Here is a 21,319-nt window from a genome sequence, read left to right as displayed (position 1 = left end):
AAACCGGTCATGCTGGAGGATGTTGCAGGCAGCAGAACGTTCTCCACGGCATCTCCAGACTCTGTCACATGTGCTCAGTGTGAACCTGCTTTCATCTGTGAAGAGCACAGGGCGCCAGTGGGGAATTTGCCAATCTTGGTGTTCTCTGCCAAATGCCAAACGTCCTGCACGGTGTTGGGCTGTAAGCACAACCCCCACCTGTGGATGCCGGGCCCTCATACCACCCTCATGGAGTCTGTTTCTGACCATTTGAGCAGACACATGCATATTTGTGGCCTGCTGGAGGTGATTTTGCAGGGCTCTGGCAGTGCTCCTCCTGCGCCTCCTTGCACAAAGGCGGAGGTAGCGGTCCTGCTGCTGGGTTGTTGCCCTCCTACGGCCTCCTGATGTACTGGCCTGTCTCCTGGTAGCGCCTCATGCTCTGGACACTACGTTGACAGACACAACAAACCTTCTTGCCACAGCTCACATTGATGTGCCATCATGGATAAGCTGCACTACCTGAGCCACTTGTGTGGGTTGTAGACTCAGTCTCGTGCTACCACTAGAGTGAAAGCACCGCCAGCATTCAAAAGTGACCAAAACATCAGCCAGGAAGCATAGGATCTGAGAAGTGGTCTGTGGTCACCACCTGCAGAACCACTCCTTTATTGGGGGTGTCTTGCTAATTGCCTATAATTTCCACCTGTTGTCTATTCCATTTGCACAACAGCATGTGAAATGTATTGTCAATCAGTGTTGCTTCCTAAGTGGAGAGTTTGATTTCACAGAAGTGTGATTGACTTGGAGTTACATTGTGTTGTTTAAGTGTTCCCTTTATTTTTTTGAGCAGTGTATATACAGTATATCACAAAAGTGAGTACACCCCTCACATTTTTGTAAATATTTGCATACATCTTTTCATGTGACAACACTGAAGAAATGACTCTTTGCTACAATGTAAAGTAGTGAGTGTATAACAGTGTAAATTTGCTGTCCCCTCAAAACACAGACATTAGTGTCTAAACCGCTGGCAACTAAAGTGAGTACACCCCTAAGTGAAAATGTCCAAATTGGGCCCAATTAAGCCATATTCCCTCCCCAGTGTCATGTGACTCGTTAGTGTTACAAGGTCTCAGATGTGAATGGGGAGCAGGTGTGTTAAATTTGGTGTCATCGCTCTCACACTCCCTCATACTGACTGGTCACTGGAAGTTCAACATGGCACCTCATGGCAAAGACCTCTCTGAGGATCTGAAAAAAAGAATTGTTGCTCTACATAAAGATGGCCTGGGCTATAAGAAGATTGCTAAGACCCTGAAACTGAGCTGCAGCACGGTGGCCAAGACCATACAGAGGTTTAACTGGACAGGTTCCACTCAGAACAGGCCTCGCCATGGTCGACCAAAGAAGTTGAGTGCACGTGCTCAGCATCATATCCAGAGGTTGTCTTTGGGAAATAGACGTATGAGTGCTGCCAGCATTGCTGCAGAGGTTGAAGGGGTGGGGGGTCAGCCTGTCAGTGCTCAGACCATACGCTACACTGCATCAAATTGGTCTGCATGGCTGTCGTCCCAGAAGGAAGCATCTTCTAAAGATGATGCACAAGAAAGCCAGCAAACAGTTTGCGGAAGACAAGCAGACTAAGGACATGGATTACTGGAACCATGTCCTGTGGTCTGATGAGACCAAGATAAACTTATGTGGTTCAGATGGTGTCAAGCGTGTGTGGCGGCAACCAGGTGAGGAGTACAAAGACAAGTGTGTCTAGCCTACAGTCAAGCATGGTGGTGGGCGTGTCATGGTCCGGGGCTGCATGAGTGCTGCCGGCACTGGGGAGCTACAGTTCATTGAGGGAACCATGAATGCCAACATGTACTGTGACATACTAAAGCAGGGCATGATCCCCTCCCTTCGGAGACTGGGCCGAAGGGCAGTATTCCAACATGATAGCGACCCCAAGCACGCCTCCAAGACAACCACTGCCTGGCTAAAGAAGCTGAGGGTAAAGGTGATGGACTGGCCAAGCATGTCTCCAGACCTAAACCCTATTGAGCATCTGTGGGGCATCCTCAAATGGAAGGTGGAGGAGTGCAACGTCTCTAACATCCACCAGCTCCGTGATGTCGTCATGGAGGAGTGGAAGAGGACTCCAGTGGCAACCTGTGAAGCTCTGGTGAACTCCATGCTCAAGAGGGTTAAGAGAGGGTGCTGGAAAATGACGGTGGCCACACAAAATATTGACACTTTGGGCCCAATTTGGACATTTTCACCTAGGGGTGTACTCACTTTTGTTTCCAGCGGTTTAGACATTAATGGCTGTGTGAGTTATTTTGAGGGGACAGCAAATTTACACTGGTATACAAGCTGTACACTCATTGTAGCAAAGTGTAATTTCTTCAGTGTTGTCACATAAAGATATACTCAAATATTTACAAAAATGTGAGGGGTGTACTCACTTTTGTGATATACTGTGTGTGTGTGTATATATATATATATGTATGTGTCTGTATGTACATAGCTCGTTTCTCTCAGAGCTGTAACACAACAGGACCTTTGTAACCCTTGCCTTGATAATGTGAGATCTCTGTGTCTCTTTAAACCCAGTCCAAAGTGTGTGTCCGTTTGAAACTTAAGGAAGTATGTTGGCTTTATTGTGGACAAGAACAATAAAAATGTATTACAGAACAATAAGAGGACATACAGTATATTACACCAGACTTTCTAGTTCACTTGCATGCTCATCCGAGCACACTGAATAGCAGCCAGCCAAATGTTTCCTAACGTAATGAAATCCTATCGTATTCTCTGTAAAAGACAACCCGTTTTCTGTTGCAATCCAGAACAAGCATGAGTAGATAGGGACAACAGTTGAAAAGAAAAACATGTTTTTCCTAGTAGCGTGGTTCTGAGAGGAGAAGGTTGCAGGGGAGAGAGGGGTGGAGGCATCCCGCAGGACAGTGTGAAAAGAGGAGGGGTGGGGGGGGGGGGACAAGCGGGGAATAGTGGAAAAGGGAGGGACTGTGTCACAGGGTACTCTGCATCAGGGTTGGCTCCAGTTTAACTGCTGGAGCTATAGGAGGCTCGGCTAGGTCCTAGGAGGCAGACATGGGCACGAGAGTAATATATTACCCCTTTATGATGGCAAAGGAGTGAGAGAGAAGTAGAACAATGGGGGAGAAGGGGAAAAAAGGAAGATTTAATGAGAGATGGGGGAGATAGGGGGGGTCAAAAAGAGGTGAGAGCCACAGTTTCTTTAAGAGACCACAGTTGTGGTTCAGCCAGGTTGCCTGCCGGTAAAAAGCATTCTTATTAGAAGTAGTGGTTGCTAAAAAAGAATGGAAAAGCCCAAAATGAGAAAAATTCAGACCTTTGTTGCCTATCATACCCATGCTGTGGGGTAGTCAGAGCAGAGGCCCATCCAAATCCACCTTAAACAGTGAGGAAGGGTTCTTACTAGAGACGGGTCTTCTGTCTCTGAGCTCAGGGAGCCGTCACTCAGGGAGCCTGAAGGGAAGGGAAGGTCCTCCTCAGACCCCTCCCCCAGCGAGGGAAACACAGACAGCCCCCCCACCTCGTCCTCCACCATGCCGTCCAGGCTGTCTGTGAGAGCAGCCAGCAGCGCCGCATTCTCATCTATCTGGAGGGGGCAGGAGAGAGAGAGGGCATCAGTGAACGCACCACCCACTTACAACACAGTTCATTTTCATCTTCTATCTGGAGGGGGCAGGAGAACGAGAGGGCATCAGTGAACGCACCACCCACTTACAACACAGTTCATTCTTATCTTCTATCTGGAGGGGGCAGGAGAACGAGAGGGCATCAGTGAACGCACCACCCACTTACAACACAGTTCATTCTTATCTTCTATCTGGAGGGGGCAGGAGAACGAGAGGGCATCAGTGAACGCACCACCCACTTACAAAACAGTTCATTCTTATCTTCTATCTGGAGGGGTCAGGAGAACGAGAGGGCATCAGTGAACGCACCACCCACTTACAACACAGTTCATTCTTATCTTCTATCTGGAGGGGGCAGGAGAGCGAGAGGGCATCAGTGAACGCACCACCCACTTACAACACAGTTCATTCTCATCTTCTATCTGGAGGGGGCAGGAGAGCATCAGTGAACGCACCACCCACTTACAACACAGTTCATTCTTATCTTCTATCTGGAGGGGGCAGGAGAACGAGAGGGCATCAGTGAACGCACCACCCACTTACAACACAGTTCATTCTCATCTTCTATCTGGAGGGGGCAGGAGAGCGAGGGGGCATCAGTGAACGCACCACCCACTTACAACACAGTTCATTCCCCTCTTCCTTACAACACAGAGTATTTTGCTTATAAAATTCCACTCTTTCCCTGTAGTCTGAGGGGCGCCAACCATCCACACACTGTTGTTCGTTTCAACAGCAGCCATCTTGCTAAGAAGCATCGAGTCTGGTGGTGGGATGATAGCGGACAGCCTACGGGAAGTGAGCGAGGTTTCATTTTACACCCCCCACCCTCCCATCTGAAGGTTAAATGAACTAAGCTGGGAGATCAATGGGATTCCACACAGGCATCCAAAACAAGGACCGGGGGGAATCGTCCCAATCCAACTCCTATGTCTCCAAAATCAATCTGAACAAGGAATTATGATCAAGTGGATGGTAAGGTAAAAATAGACCCAGGAACAACAGTGTTGTGTTAGTGGATGATGCTTATGAACACATTATACGAGGTCTGTGCATTAGACAGATTGATAACGATTACCGAGGGGAATTCTAAGATGGGAGTCTACAACCTTATCATAGACTCAGACTGGAGCCTCTAGTTTACCACTAATGTAGTCCACTGTGTAGTCTAGTCCTACGCCATAGGAGTCTACAGCCATATCTCAGGGCTATTCTAGTCCTAGTCCCTATGTTGGAGTTCCATTACATAGGTGTGGGAGGGGTTGGTCCTGGTGGAATCGTAGCCTGGTAGCCAGATCAGTTTCCAAGACAGCACAAACAGATCTGGGAGCAGGCTAGTGGAATCCTGAGGGGGGGGGGTGTCTAACCTCAAAAAACTCAGGGTCTCCTGTGCTGTACTGAATGGAGGCAGCGGAGATGTCTGATTGGTCGTTGCACCAGTGGAGCTCGCTGAGGCAGTTGACTGAGTCAAAGTCGCTGGCGTCCAGCTGAGAGAGGTCAATGTCAGGGAAGTCGGCGTCCAGGCGGTCCGAGCAGACCTCCTCCTCCCCATACTGTAGAGAGAGAGGGAAGGAGGGAGTGGAAGAAGAAGAGGGAGGAAAGGTCACTTTAGACTCTTGTTATATCAAAGGGCAACTCATTAAGAAACACAGTACATTGAAGATATCTTATAAAATATCAAATAGTTTGGAAAGTTCATGTGAAAAATCATCAGCATTAGTACGCTCATGTTAATGACACAGTGAGTAAACTACTACAGTACAGTACAGTGTAGTTGTCAATGACACAGAGCCCTCTGAAAGAGACAGTCCCCCCTAATCTCTCTGCACACGCTCATTATAACTGATGGACATAGTGATGAAACATGTGCCACACAAAGTCACGAGACTGAGACCACCGTCTCCTAATGAGCCCAAGTGAAAGACTGAGACCACCGCCTCCTAATGAGCCCAAGTGAAAGACTGAGACCACCGTCTCCTAAGTAGCCCTAGTGAAAGACTGAGACCACCGTCTCCTAATGAGCCCAAGTGAAAGACTGAGACCACCGCCTCCTAATGAGCCCTAGTGAAAGACTGAGACCACCGTCTCCTAATGAGCCCTAGTGAAAGACTGAGACCACCGTCTCCTAATGAGCCCTAGTGAAAGACTGAGACCACCGTCTCCTAATGAGCCCAAGTGAAAGACTGAGACCACCGTCTCCTAATGAGCCCAAGTGAAAGACTGAGACCACCGTCTCCTAATGAGCCCAAGTGAAAGACTGAGACCACCGTCTCCTAATGAGCCCAAGTGAAAGACTGAGACCACCGTCTCCTAATGAGCCCTAGTGAAAGACTGAGACCACCGTCTCCTAATGAGCCCAAGTGAAAGACTGAGACCACCACCTCCTAATGAGCCCTAGTGAAAGACTGAGACCACCGTCTCCTAATGAGCCCTAGTGAAAGACTGAGACCACCGTCTCCTAATGAGCCCAAGTGAAAGACTGAGACCACCGTCTCCTAATGAGCCCTAGTGAAAGACTGAGACCACCGTCTCCTAATGAGCCCAAGTGAAAGACTGAGACCACCGCCTCCTAATGAGCCCAAGTGAAAGACTGAGACCACCGTCTCCTAATGAGCCCTAGTGAAAGACTGAGACCACCGTCTCCTAATGAGCCCTAGTGAAAGACTGAGACCACCGTCTCCTAATGAGCCCTAGTGAAAGACTGAGACCACCGTCTCCTAATGAGCCCTAGTGAAAGACTGAGACCACCGTCTCCTAATGAGCCCTAGTGAAAGACTGAGACCACCGTCTCCTAATGAGCCCAAGTGAAAGACTGAGACCACCGCCTCCTAATGAGCCCAAGTGAAAGACTGAGACCACCGCCTCCTAATGAGCCCTAGTGAAAGACTGAGACCACCGCCTCCTAATGAGCCCTAGTGAAAGACTGAGACCACCGTCTCCTAATGAGCCCTAGTGAAAGACTGAGACCACCGCCTCCTAATAAGCCCTAGTGAAAGACTGAGACCACCGCCTCCTAATGAGCCCTAGTGAAAGACTGAGACCACCGTCTCCTAATGAGCCCTAGTGAAAGACTGAGACCACCGCCTCCTAATGAGCCCTAGTGAAAGACTGAGACCACCGTCTCCTAATGAGCCCTAGTGAAAGACTGAGACCACCGTCTCCTAATGAGCCCTAGTGAAAGACTGAGACCACCGCCTCCTAATGAGCCCTAGTGAAAGACTGAGACCACCGCCTCCTAATGAGCCCTAGTGAAAGACTGAGACCACCGCCTCCTAATGAGCCCTAGTGAAAGACTGAGACCACCGCCTCCTAATGAGCCCTAGTGAAGACTGAGACCACCGCCTCCTAATGAGCCCTAGTGAAAGACTGAGACCACCGTCTCCTAATGAGCCCTAGTGAAAGACTGAGACCACCGCCTCCTAATGAGCCCTAGTGAGACTGAGACCACCGTCTCCTAATGAGCCCTAGTGAAAGACTGAGACCACCGTCTCCTAATGAGCCCTAGTGAAAGACTGAGACCACCGCCTCCTAATGAGCCCTAGTGAAAGACTGAGACCACCGTCTCCTAATGAGCCCTAGTGAAAGACTGAGACCACCGCCTCCTAATGAGCCCTAGTGAAAGACTGAGACCACCGCCTCCTAATGAGCCCTAGTGAACGACTGAGACCACCATCTCCTAATGAGCCCAAGTGAAAGACTGAGACCACCGCCTCCTAATGAGCCCTAGTGAAAGACTGAGACCACCGTCTCCTAATGAGCCCTAGTGAGACTGAGACCACCGTCTCCTAATGAGCCCTAGTGAACGACTGAGACCACCGTCTCCTAATGAGCCCTAGTGAAAGACTGAGACCACCGTCTCCTAATGAGCCCTAGTGAAAGACTGAGACCACCATCTCCTAATGAGCCCTAGTGAAAGACTGAGACCACCGTCTCCTAATGAGCCCTAGTGAAAGACTGAGACCACCGCCTCCTAATGAGCCCTAGTGAAAGACTGAGACCACCGTCTCCTAATGAGCCCTAGTGAAAGACTGAGACCACCGCCTCCTAATGAGCCCTAGTGAAAGACTGAGACCACCGTCTCCTAATGAGCCCTAGTGAAAGACTGAGACCACCGTCTCCTAATGAGCCCTAGTGAAAGACTGAGACCACCGCCTCCTAATGAGCCCTAGTGAAAGACTGAGACCTCAGCCTGCTAATGAGCCCTAGTGAAAGACTGAGACCACCGTCTCCTAATAAGCCCTAGTGAAAGACTGAGACCACCGTCTCCTAATGAGCCCTAGTGAAAGACTGAGACCACCGCCTCCTAATGAGCCCTAGTGAAAGACTGAGACCACCGCCTCCTAATGAGCCCTAGTGAAAGACTGAGACCACCGTCTCCTAATGAGCCCTAGTGAAAGACTGAGACCACCGCCCCCTAATGAGCCCTAGTGAAAGACTGAGACCTCAGCCTCCTAATGAGCCCTAGTGAAAGACTGAGATCACCGTCTCCTAATGAGCCCTAGTGAAAGACTGAGACCACCGCCTCCTAATGAGCCCTAGTGAAAGACTGAGACCACCGCCTCCTAATGAGCCCTATTGAAAGACTGAGACCTCAGCCTCCTAATGAGCCCTAGTGAAAGACTGAGACCACCGCCTCCTAATGAGCCCTAGTGAAAGACTGAGACCACAGTCTTCTAATGAGCCCTAGTGAAAGTGTGATATTATATAACACAGTTAACTTGGCGGTCCACGGATAGTAAAAGTATTTTGGGGTATAAGCCAGTGTTGAAGGGAAGTGATCCTAGTCACCTCAGGGGAGAGATGGAAACCACATTTCAAGGAGAGAGGGACAGCACAGGAAATAGGCTCTGCCTGTGGAGAGTGGAGCTGGAGAGGAGGACATGGAGGAGACTTGTACTGTCTGTGTGTGTGTGTGTGTGTATGTGTGTATGTGTGTATGTGTGTGTGTGTATGTGTGTATGTATGTATGTGTGTGTGTATGTATGTATGTATGTATGTATGTGTGTATGTATGTATGTATGTATGTATGTATGTATGTATGTATGTATGTATGTATGTATGTATGTATGTATGTATGTATGTATGTATGTATGTATGCGTATGTGTGTGTGTATGTATGCGTATGTATGTATGTATGTATGTATGTATGTATGTATGTATGTATGTATGTATGTATGTATGTATGTATGTGTATGTGTGTGTGTGTGTGTGTTTATATGTGTTGCTGATAGCCTTCTCCACCTGTTGCCTTTGGAATGCCAGAAGAGGGGACACTTGTATACAGGGTGTGCCTGCCTTTGACAATGCAGTTTGTAGGAGGTCCCTAGTGTAGCCTAACCACAACCTGAATATTCTGTGCCACAGAGCCCTAGCTATGCATCTTTGATGAGTGACTAACACTAAATACTCCAGCTCTGTTTCACGTCGCAACCGTCTCCGCTAACCAATCCAATCCAATTCCACTCATTTCATTAAACTGGCTTTGGGGTCAGCCCGGTTTCAACCAATCATCAGCCATCACTTCCAAAGACACTTTCTGGGGACAATGAGATGGGCAGTCACATAGACACAAGTAGAACAAGTGTCATTTTGTCCTTTCTAACACATATGACATTTTCAGGACATAGATGTGCCACAAACTATCAGTGCCTCCTTGTGTAGTTAGTGAGATGTACCCAAACCTTATCACAGGAAGGATGTGTGTTCTCTTTGATATAACACCAACACTCGGTGACATTTTAGCAACTGTTTGTTGGATCAAAGATTAGGGCATAATAAATTGATACCATTTATGAGTTCATAAATTTCAGATGTAGAGCGACACAGTTGTGGTGTAATGAACAAATGACTGGTTACTCAAGCAAACTGAATTAAGATGTTTTGAGAGAGAGAGAGAGAGAGAGAGAGAGAGAGAGAGAGAGAGAGAGAGAGAGAGAGAGAGAGAGAGAGAGAGAGAGACAGAGAGACAGAGAGAGCTGTGGTGGCAACCTGGCTGGTGTGATATCTCAGAAGTTGACTCATTCCCTCCCCCTAGCTAAGTTTACCCCTCCACCATCCTCCTTCTCTCCCCCTCTAAGGAAAATAAGAGGCCAGGCTAATCAATTTCAACAAAGTCCGACCGTTCTTCATTTCCAGGCAGGCGTTGTCTTTTTTACCTGTTTTTTCCCCTCCCTTCTCTCCAGTCTCCTTTGCAGACTGCCTGGATATCAATCAATAAAAACATCCTTGGGCTCTGAAGGTTTAAGGTCACAGGCAGAACGGTCAGGCACACACACACACACACACACACACACACACACACACACACACACACACACACACACACACACACACACACACACACACACACACACACACACACACACACACACACACACACACACACACACACACACACACACACAGCTAACGCATGTGCAGTTACTTGAGGGATGTGCCATGGACATGCATAATGACCCATTCATTATCAGGAGCAGTCACAGCAGCCATGCTCTATGTAGCAGAGGACATAAGAGTGGCAGATTGAATCACATACCAGAACCACACCATAGCCTTATTTGAAGTGGATCTGGCCTCTGGAATCATTTAGTCATATCACATGCTGCTCACACACTGACTGTGGGGATAATGGGAGTGAGCATTAGAAGCCACTCCATTCAACTCAAGGGTCTTCTCCTCTGACACTCCACCCACCAATCCACACTGGTGGCCAATCAACTGAACTGAACACCAAGGCCACGTTCAGTAGCCAACCGTTGCAGATAGAAATGCCACAAATAGAGCCGGCGTGATTCCTTATTCTACACGTCAGGAAGGGGTGTTTTTTCTACTTAGCATATTTCTATCTGAACGTTCCCAAAACGTTGTGTCCTGCTAAATGTGCCCCAGTTCAGGAATCAAAACGCAGTCTATGTGCCGTGGTGCGGATTGATGCTGAGTCAAAACAAGGTTTTTAATAATAATCAACGTATCAAACGCAGAGTAGATATTTTAGAGTGCCTCTAAAAGGACAAATGTGTCACCCGACAAAATAAGCTAGACACTTCAGTGTTCTAAAGTGGCATTAGCCACTTCCAATTAAGACATGAAAACAGTGTTAGCTCAGCCCTGTTAATTTATTTCACCTTTATCTAAGCAAATAAGTCCACTGAGAACCAATTCTTATTTAGAATAACGACATGGCCGAGGGGCATAGCAGGCCCTGTGTTGTGTGGAACTACATACAGAGATAATTATGCTACTGTAGGTAGGCTGCCGCATCGTTGTTAATCCAGCCATAAGATACTATCAAGAACAACAGCACCCTCCTTTCAGCTCTTCTGTTCTTATCTCTGCGTTCTTACTTTTTCTGTCTTCCACCTCATACCTTGTTCTCTCGCTCCCTCGCAGCTGCTATTGTATCCCACCACCTCTCAAATATGTGACATCGACAGAAGGCCTAAGGTGACCAGAACACTTGAGGGGGGGGGCAGTATGGAATGTCAACTATGCACTCTTTTAGATGTCCCTGTCTGCTTACAACCAACAGCCTTGATATGCTGCATTCAAAATAGGAAGGGGGGGGAAATAATAGAATCAATGCTTTGTTGAATTTCCATTTGTGGTCGCTTAGGCGACACTTTCCTCTTTGTTCATTCAAAAACGGCAATGACATCTATATCGACTCCCCGTAAAACTAATTACAGACGGCGTATGAAGGCTCTCTATAGCATGCGGTGTGTTACATAAAACGCACACAGTCACAAGTGCAGTCATGTGCTACAAAGTCAGTGGAACGAGTCGCACAGTGCGGGTCACTGCTGCTCGCTCTCTCTCTCCCAGAGCACAACCATACAAGGACAACCTGTAGGCTAGTGAGGACAGGGAGCATTGACTACTGTTACAGCTACTGTTGCTAAGACCACTGTGGTGTCTGGATTGTGAATGAACAGACAACTACAGTGCAATGACAACTTTTTTAAAAAGGAAGAGGTCAAGGAGGGTTGTAAAGCCAACTGAACTGACAGACAACTGTCCTTCACTTTCAGGTCTTCAAAAGAGAAATAGTAAACCCTTTAGCTTTGAGGTATCTTACTATGTCCATCAAAAGGGCTCAACTCCACATCAGAGAGACAGAGAGAGAGAGGGAGAGCGAGCTCCTGTCCTAAACTCCTGACTACCCAGCCTTTGGGAGGAAGAAAGGACCACCCCTTGAGATTCAGCAATACCTACCAAGTCCTGTGATTTAATAAGCAAACAGGTTGCTCATTCATCTCCAGCACTTTCTAGCTAATAGGCTCTTATCTAGGTGCCCTGTTCCCTTTGAGCCCCTTGCTATCTAAGGTATGTTATATATAGCTGTTATCCTCAGTCTTATGACTGGCTCTTACACAAGCTGCTTGTGACGGGCCAGCCAGTCTTTAGATTCTGGCCATGCCAAATGCAGATGGGCTCTGCTCTATTCAGCCTCTCCAGGAAACAGACACACAGGCGGCTAGACAGTTAGGAAGCCAGACAGACACGCATACATACACACACGACACTCAAGCTGTAACTGTAAATGCAAATGAATGGACAAGATGGGTTCAATCCAACGTCATCTTCAATCGTCTCATTTAACAAATCCACAACAAACAAATAGCCGCCATGTCTATAATACTCCTCTCGGAGTCTCTGTAGTCTTTCCCTATGAGGAATAGTGATGACTTGTAAAGTCTAGCTGTGAGGTCAAAGGTCAATGTGCATCCTGTTAGTTTCCCCTGACCCTCGACTACATGACAGCTAGTCTAACGTGACTAATATGACCCATCTCTAGACACAGATGGACTAACTGAATATTGACGAGAGAGAGAGAGAGAGGCTTTTGATGAATGAAATTCCAGATTGGCAAGCACTTGTCCTGCTTGAATTGTGACTCGTGAGTGGGGGCTATTAGATTTGTTCCTCATGAGAAGCCTCTCTGAAAGAAGGATGTCTCCTCTAACCATTTATATTAACTGCAAACAGTTGGTTAGTAGAAGTAGGTCAGTTAAAGTGGGATCTGGGAGAGCCATGTACTATACACTCAATTACTGATTGTTCCTGTCATGGCCATCATTCAGTGGGATTGATACGTAAAGTCTTCCTTACAGGTCCAGTAAGCAGTTTATTACGTTGTTTAGCCCGGGTACAGTGTCCTTATGGCTTAAAAATGGAGTGCCTGAGTGCCCCTCTCAGTCCCATCAGACATTGGCTCACTTTCAGCGCACCTTTTATCTCCCATGAAGCAACAAGACGATTGTTGTAATTAGATATGCATCTTATTGAGCTCCTGTTTGAGGACCCAAGGAGAAGCATCCAGGAGTCCATCATGCTAAACAATAGAGTTGGCAGTACAGTTGGCTAATATATCCATTGTGCCACTCCAAACTGTCTATTGTTTTGTGTTTTGTTGTGTTTGTTCGCGATGCAGAACTGGGGGTTATTGTCTTGGAAACCTTCTTAAGCCCTGTTTATTTTCTAGGGATTGTCAAGATTTAACGTGAAATAGAACAATTGCAGTGTTTGGATTGGGGGCCCTTCCCCTGGCCACTGCTTACTCTTGTAGAATAGATCCTTTACACTTACCTAACCTCTATCCAACCCCTCACTGACAGTCACACTCTGACAGTAACATACTGTAATCTGTTCTCTATCCAGACAGGAACACACGCCCACGACGACTCTATATCTGGACTAAATCAGCCACCGGCTGGTGTGAAGAAGGGCTGATGACGATCGAAGGCCGATTCTGACAGATGACCCAATATTAGCTGTGCTCTGACATAGAGAAGTTATTACGGGACCCTTGTGTTCCTTGGGTGCCCTCAGCAGTCACCAAACAGTGCAGTGGCCACACCCCTTTTGAATCCCATTTAACTGTTGTCAGATTAGTAGTCAAACTAAGTCTGAGTGGTCCTGGATGAGGCGCGTATCAAGTGCGCGTCAAGGACGTCCACGGTGCGGGGGAAGAGGTGGGCGATGCTGAGCTGGAGGAGGGATGGAGGGAGAAGAGCACTGGGCTCTCAGGCACACAATCTCTCTCCACTAGGTAGGACAGTAATGGGATCTGAATGGAAAGCGGATTCAGTGCTTAGAATAAGGGCTTTGATAGTCTACCAGTTCATTCTGGGGGAGATCTTTGCATTAGAAAGGAATGGACAATAGGTTACCAGTTTAAGACTGGGGTTGAAGAGGAACAAGAATGCAGTTACTATAGTAACTCTTCCTAACAGAGTCAAATATCTGGTGCTTACAGATCAAGTTGTTTCCGGCAACAGTACTACAGGCTAGTTGCAATACTTGTGATTCATCACCTGTAAATCAGTGTATCTGATGTTCTTTTCAATAACGTCATTATCAATTAGCGCCTGCTGCTTAAACCAACCCCCACTCAATAAAAACACTACTTTGTTACTATAGGTAATGTGTCAATCACATTGTGTGTGCGATAGGAACCAACCATGCCAGACAGAATAGGATGGTGTACAGGTGTAGTATAGGCTTAATGAAACCAAGCTCCACTGTAGTAACAGATTGACACTTTCACCACTCCTCCTCTCTCTACGACACAAACCTCTGGTTGCTGAGACTTTCCTGTCACGTGTCGTCCGAGGCGTGACAGCAATTATTTCGGTCACATTACTTTTTTTAACCGATCACTTGGTAATCTATGGCCCTTAAGGCCCTGTTTGTAAATCCTTAACGAGATTGGAGAGAATGGTGAAGGACCTTATCAGTAAGGGCAGGGCAAGAGATCGCAAGGGTTAACAAGTCTCTTAGTCCGTCTGAAAATTGCGGTTTGTATGTGACGACTGGACAGGTTTGTGTTTATATTTACAAAGTGTAGTTGCACAGTCTGTATGTCAAGCCCTTGTCATTTACATCAGGTACAGACTATGCAACTACCATAGCCTAGGCTAAATCTCCATTTTGCGTCGAATCAGATGACTGACAACTTCCCTTCTTACGTCATAACTGGCACCTTTCCTCGCTTTGGTTTTAGAGACAGCTCATTCTGAGAAACGTTCCTGCACTCACCTGTTCTGACTCTGATCCTACACTGACTACTATACTGGACCAGCTTACACTCCTTCAGAACCGCAGATCTCCACCACCAATCCCCCGGGAATTGACCCTAAATACCCCCGCCCGCCTCTCTACTCCTCTCCTCTCTGGCGACGGTGATGCGCCCTGATTAATTACACTGCCTGTTGAGGCACAAAGGCCGACCACTGCAGAAAGAGATACCGTTGCTGCAGACACTCACCCTCCTATTTTAATAAGCAGTATGTGAGGATACAGGGAGAATAACTGCAATGACCGACTTGGTGAAGTGCAACTTGGGAGCCGGAGGTCCTCGTGGGGAGGTAACAAGATTCAGTAACACTGGGAGAACATGTTATTAAAATCTGATCATCAATTATTAAAAGGCTAATTAAGTGATGCCATCATGAGTATCTACACATAAGATGGCAAAAGACAGATAGATTCCACAGTGTTATGTGTACTGTATGTCATACAGGCTGTGAAATCGTACATTTACCTTTTTTCAAACATGCCAAAATCTAGACATCGTTTGCTAAATACTTTAGTCTGACACTGCCGTCATTGAATTTGTTTGTGGTGACGAGGGGCACAAGGCACGTTGTACAAAATAAAGTAATCGCCGGTTGGATCGTCTCTAACCAATCAGAATATCAAAGCCAATAACACATTTTCAAACCACCGCGTTACCATGCGTGTTCTGGCTCTGGCCAAACCCATTGGTTTCTGGACCAATCAGACGGCCCCGAACGTGTTCACATTCGGTGAAGGATCAAGAAGGTACTCAGATCCAGACTCATCGCGGAGAAGAACCTAACAGCTGTGGGCGTGGCGTAGCGTTTGGCTGGAGCTGGGTAGTCAGGCAAGTCAAAATCTTCTTCCACTATCAACTGCATGTCAATCCTTGAAACAGCGCTCAGACGAGGTCAAAATAAGACTGACGGCGTTTAAAAGAAATACCGCGAGAGGGATGAGAGAAGGGAAAGCGTGCCATCCTGTCTTGATACACATTTTTGATGGCTTCTATTCTACTGGAGGACTCCATTCGCATCCTATGAGAGCGGAGCTTTGTCAAGTGCTGTCGGGGCTGTCTGCAGCGCCAGCCTGGGAGCAGCCAGCCCATCCAACAGGGTAATGAGATGGAGACTGGAGCGACCAGGGGAGTAGACAGAGACAGGCTGGCTGAGACAAATGGGCATGGCAGCATTAGCAATGAGAGCTAATGATCACCCAAAATGCACTCATATTTGTATTCCCAGATAGAAACACAAACAGCTAGCTAGTCTATTGCTTTGCTTACCACCGACACGTGCTCATTTCTGAATCCCTGCTGCTAATCAGCTGAATGTTTGTTAGGTGATATGACGCTAAAACGACAACCCAGACTTCAATTACCCAAAAGGTAATGCATGCCTGCCATTAACTGACTGCCTGAGTGGGAGAAGACTGGGTGGGGGCGGGGGGGGATGGTATGGGGAGAGAGATAGAGCTGGCTACCAAACGTTGGAAGAGATGAAGGATCCGCAAGAGATATAGAGGGGTAGTCAGCACTTCTGAACTTCCGAGGCCATATCCCATTGCAGTGGAAGAATGAGATGCACGCTTCTCAAATTTCAACACCTTTGTGTAAGTTTGCTGGCAGGCTATTCTGTGTCACATGTTATGTTCTTAACACAACCTATCACAGCACAACGCAGTTACCTAAAGGTGTTATTATTACCTGAAGAGGTGATGGAGGATGGTTTATGTTGGACCAAGCCAGCACTGGGCTCAGCCAAACCAGGCAGATATCATGCCGCCAGGCTAGCTATCACAGTAGGGAATCTTAATGACCTGGTCGCTACATCCTTCATCATACACATCTCTACTCTAACCCTGATTTATGGGCAAAGCAGCCATTCAATTATGATGACGGAGTATGGTGTGTGACAAATCAGGAGCATACTAGTTTTATTAGGGCGCTTCATCAGTGACGGCCAGTTGGGCAGGTACCAAATGCCTTGCACTAACTGGATTAACATAATGCAGCATAACAAACAGAGGGGAGGATGAGGGAGAGGCCAGCCTGAGAGGAAGAGAGAGGGAGGGAAGGAAAAAGACAGGAAACGAGCTTGGCCCTGGTCACCTCACATATCGGTGACTGCGGAGCAGACATATCACGACGCAGGGGGAAATCTGGCTGGGGTCCAGCTCTGTCTAATTCAAATGCAGCAGTCAGCAACTGCCTGATAGCTGATCAGTGAAGACGGCTTGTTCTGTAATCAAATTTTTAAAATGCGTTTTCCTCGGCTGAGTTCTCCAGTCTCGCCTGTGCGACAAGGCAGCAGCAGACACTGTTAGGGATATTACTAGGCTTTCTCAGGTGACCATTCCCCCAATAAGCTGCGAGGGCAATTCATCTTCAGGGCGATGGAGCCAGCCAGACCGCTGTGTCCTTGAGCTGTGCTCTGTGAGCCATGTCTCAATGCTGTTGAGGAGTGATGTACAGGCAGCAGCAATCTGCAATCAGGGCATGAAGAGCATGGGGAGGAATAGGAATGTGAATTGTAATTCATATCCACTTAAACATAGAGGCGAGGTGTCTGTTCCACAACACCAATACAACCATGTAATGGTGCAGAGCGCATGGCACACAGATCAAAGAGAGTCACGGGGCCCAGCAGGGGCCCTGTCGTCTGTGTCTCGCTTTTAATGGGAGTGAACATTCTTCTCCTCTGGACTGTCCCATAGCAACACTGGCCTGCTGCATATGTCTCTCAGTTTAAATATGGAAATATTTTTTTGCTCTCTTGCTTTCGGGCTGCCCGTCAGGAAAATGTACTGATGCACCAGAATGGGGGGAAAAATGAATGGCTTCACTTGACCAGCGGTTCCCAAATGCATGGGAACAGTTAGACTAATATTATATAGGGGGAGGAAGGGAAGAAGGGTGAAAGGGTGGGAGGTTTGGCACTAAAACCAAAGTCATGCAGAGTGTCACGGCCACCGGCATAAATCTTCTCAGGTTTCCCCGTCTACTGTTTGATAGTGGCCAAGAAACCGAGGTAGAAAATATCTGCCCCTCTATTTTGGGGTGCCCTGTGAGAACGAATGGGGTTTGTTTTGAAACCCAAGAATTGACTGAAGAGCCGTGCTGATCTTTGCCGCTGGAATTCAAAGGTTGAAAGGACAGCACTGAGACAGCTGTTCTAGTCTCGCACACATCGTTGGCGGTCGACAGTCAACTCCGAGCAGACCATTTGGCTGTAGAAACACTGAGACACTGTAGAAACTAGAAGTCGGCCGATTAATCAGAATGGCTGATTAATTAGGGCCGATTTCAAGTTTTCATAAAAATCGGAAATCTGTATTTTTGGGTGCCGATTTGGCAAAAAATAAAATGTACACCTTTATTTAACTAGACAAGTCAGTTAAGAACACATTCTTATTTTCAATGACGGCCTAGGAACAGTGGGTTAACTGCCTTATCCAGGGGCAGAACGACAGATTTTCACCTTGCAAGCTCGGGGGATCCAATCCTGCAACCTTAACTAGACCAACGCAATAACGACCTGCCTCTCTCTCGCTGCACTCCACAAGGAGTTACGCGAATGCAGTAAGCCAAGGTAAGTTGATAGCTAACATTAAACTTATCTTATAAAAAACAATTAATCATAATCACTAGTTGATGATATTACTAGATATTATCTAGCGTGTCCTGCGTTGCATATAATCTGACTGAGCATACAAGTATCTGACTGAGCGGTGGTAGGCAGAAGCAGGTGCGTAGACATCCATTCAAACAGCCCTTTTGTGCATTTTGCCAGCAGCTCTTCGTTGTGCGTCAAGCATTGCGCTGTTTATGACTTCAAGCCTATCAACTCCCGAGATGAGGCTTGTGTAACCGAAGTGAAATGGCTAGCTAGTTAGCGCGCGCTAATTGTCATTGTGTTGCTGGTTCAAGCCAAGGGGGGAGGGAGGATAGGGACGGAAGCTATACTGTTACACTGGCAATACTAAAGTGCCTATAAGAACATCCAATAGTCAAAGGTTAATGAAATACAAATGGTATAGAGGAAAATAGTCCTATAATTCCTATAACAACTACAACCGAAAACTTCTTACCTGGGAATATTGAAGATTCATGTTAAAAGGAACCACCAGCTTTCATATGTTCTCATGTTCTGAGCAAGAAACTGAAACGTTAGCTTTCTTACATGGCACATATTGCACTTTTACTTTCTTCTTCAACACTTTGTTTTTGCATTATTTAAACCAAATTGAACATGTTTCATTATTTACTTGAGGCTAAATTGATTTTATTGATGTATTATATTAAGTGTTCATTCAGTATTGTTGCAATTGTCATTATTACAAATAAATAAAATCGGTATCGGCTTTTATGGTCCTCCAATAAATCGGTATCGGCGTTGAAACATCATAATCGGTCGACCTCTAGTAGAAACCTCCAACCTTGTCAGGAGATGTCCGAAGACCTTTCTTTGTTTAAGACCTAGGGCTATATGACCCTGTATGACCAATAGGGCTAAACAGTATGACCCTACAGTAGCATATCCACAATTATGTAAGGTGACCCAGCTATCCATGTATACTGACAACACAGTAAATAAGGTCCTCCGTTTTCAACCTCTAAGAAATTACTTTGACGCTCTAAAATACTTGACCCCATGGCATAAATAGAGTTGGATTGACGCAAAACACATTTTGATCCAACATCCTCATGACCAAAAATGCTCTCTGGCATTAAATACAACCTAATAAAAGGAAATCAGACTGACTGTAGATAATAAAATGCCTGGCAGTGCTAAAGTGGTCACCGTGGATCTCAAAATTCACACTTCTGCTTGGCCTGACATTGCTCATTCTGATATCCCTTCATTCCTTTCTTAGATTGTTTTGTGTTTTTTTTTTGTATTTGTGTGTATTGTTTTGTACGGTTTGGTATATAACTGCACTGAAACATAAGCATTTTGCTGCACCTGTGATAACATCCTGCAAAATATGTATATGTGACCAATAAAATTGTATTTTGATTTGCTTCCAGCTGCTCCAAGCAGGTTATTTCAGTGACAGTAGGTTCCAACCTCCCAAACCGGCAGTTTGCCCCTGCACAGACCCATAGGACAAGCTTCACACTCTGACAGTATGGTAATTGGTTCTACATAAACGAGACACAATAAGAAGGCAGACATCATAACCCCTCAGATATCTGCTCTGAAATCTACTCTCTCAGTTCCCCCTCAGCCTGCCTAGCATAGCCTATAGTCTTCAGCAGGAACCTGCATCAACATGAGGTGTTTTCTATGATTCAGCATTTTTTACCATGCAGCCCTTAAGGAAGAAGCCGTCGTTGGGTGAGAAAGAGGTCTATAGGACACTGCTGCACAGGGATTCTTGGCCAGGTGAGCTTTGGAAGTTGGGGGTGACTCATCCTATCTAATGGTCAAGCAGAAGGCTCTGCCATCTGCTCGCCGTCCTCCCTACTGTAGCCATTAGGGGGCTGATATCCAGTAGTAAGTACCTTCACAATGCTCCTTAACAACAACTGGCTTCGTCTACTGCGGATCCGCCTATAAACATCCTATGCCTAAAGCTGTTGAACTGTCTTCTTTTTAAAATTATGACCAGGTCTGAAATAACAGAGAGATACGGACAGGTATGTATTATTTAAAGCACAGAGCCGTTGGCCTCGGGAAATGGTAGACAGGAAGACACTGTACTAACTGAACTCAGTTATAGCCTAAGCTTAATATTGTTTCCTCTGTGTAGAAGTGTGTGTGTGTGTGTGTGTGTGTGTGTGTGTGTGTGTGTGTGTGTGTGTGTGGGGGGGGTGCGGTGGGCTTATGCTTATGCACCGTTTTCAATAACTCAGTAAACTCTCATATTCATTCAGGCTTTTGTTCATTAGACCACACGCAGGACATAGAAGGTGTAAACCGGTGCGGCTGGTAAAGGTTTGAGTAGCCTTCTAACTAAATGTAGCCTATATCAGATTCTGGGAATTCCCTCCCTATGGCACTTGTAACTTGAATGCGCCTCGAGAGGAATAATTCTCTGGCATAGAACACACAACAACAAGTCGACTAGGTAAATAGATCAACTATTCTACTATGGGTTTGTCAGATATTTCTACTCATCACTCGTTTTGTTTGCGGAGGAAAAGCACATGTGGACCGTTTCAGCATCTTCAAAGGGCGCCTCATGTACCATCTATTTCTCTGTGACGCGGCGCCGCAAGCCAGATGGCTGCAGTGGAAACACTGCTGGGCTAGCTAGGCATGGCTATGATTTAGCCTAGCACTCAACTCAGAGGAGGTTATCAGGCAACCTGTTTTTGGCCACTAATGAATCTTCCAGGCTAAGCCAACAGTTAAAGTCGTTAAGGAGTAATTACTGCAGGGCAAGATTTCTTTTCCACTTCAGTTTTCCTCCTGTCTATGGTAGAGCGGGCTGTCATGTTAAAGACGTTGCACCAGCTTAACACGTGCTGAGCACTGCACCTAGACAGAGGAAGGGACAGAAGGTCATGACTGCGGACCGGCAGAGCAGGGGGGGTTAGGGGCAGGGGGGGTTAGTGGGCAGGAGGGTTGTCCTGGCTGTAACCCCGATGATGTACC

General features: G+C 46.7%; 1 protein-coding gene across 1 annotated transcript in view; it reads right to left on the bottom strand.

The window, feature by feature from the left end:
• LOC118384008 (peroxisome proliferator-activated receptor gamma coactivator 1-alpha-like) overlaps nt 1–21,319 on the bottom strand; it is a 63,582-nt gene that overhangs the window by 16,172 nt on the left and 26,091 nt on the right. Inside the window, exons 2-3 of the mRNA XM_052507402.1 lie at nt 5,027–5,212; nt 3,437–3,619 (exon numbers count right to left, since the gene is read on the bottom strand). Of these exons, the coding sequence (XP_052363362.1) occupies nt 3,437–3,619; nt 5,027–5,212 (369 nt within the window). The remainder of the gene's footprint in view (nt 1–3,436; nt 3,620–5,026; nt 5,213–21,319) is intronic.

This window comes from Oncorhynchus keta, chromosome 4, assembly GCF_023373465.1.
Source record: "Oncorhynchus keta strain PuntledgeMale-10-30-2019 chromosome 4, Oket_V2, whole genome shotgun sequence".
Classification (NCBI taxonomy): domain Eukaryota; kingdom Metazoa; phylum Chordata; class Actinopteri; order Salmoniformes; family Salmonidae; genus Oncorhynchus; species Oncorhynchus keta.
Note: the sequence above shows the minus strand (reverse complement) of the source record. Positions and strands in the feature narration are given on the sequence as shown.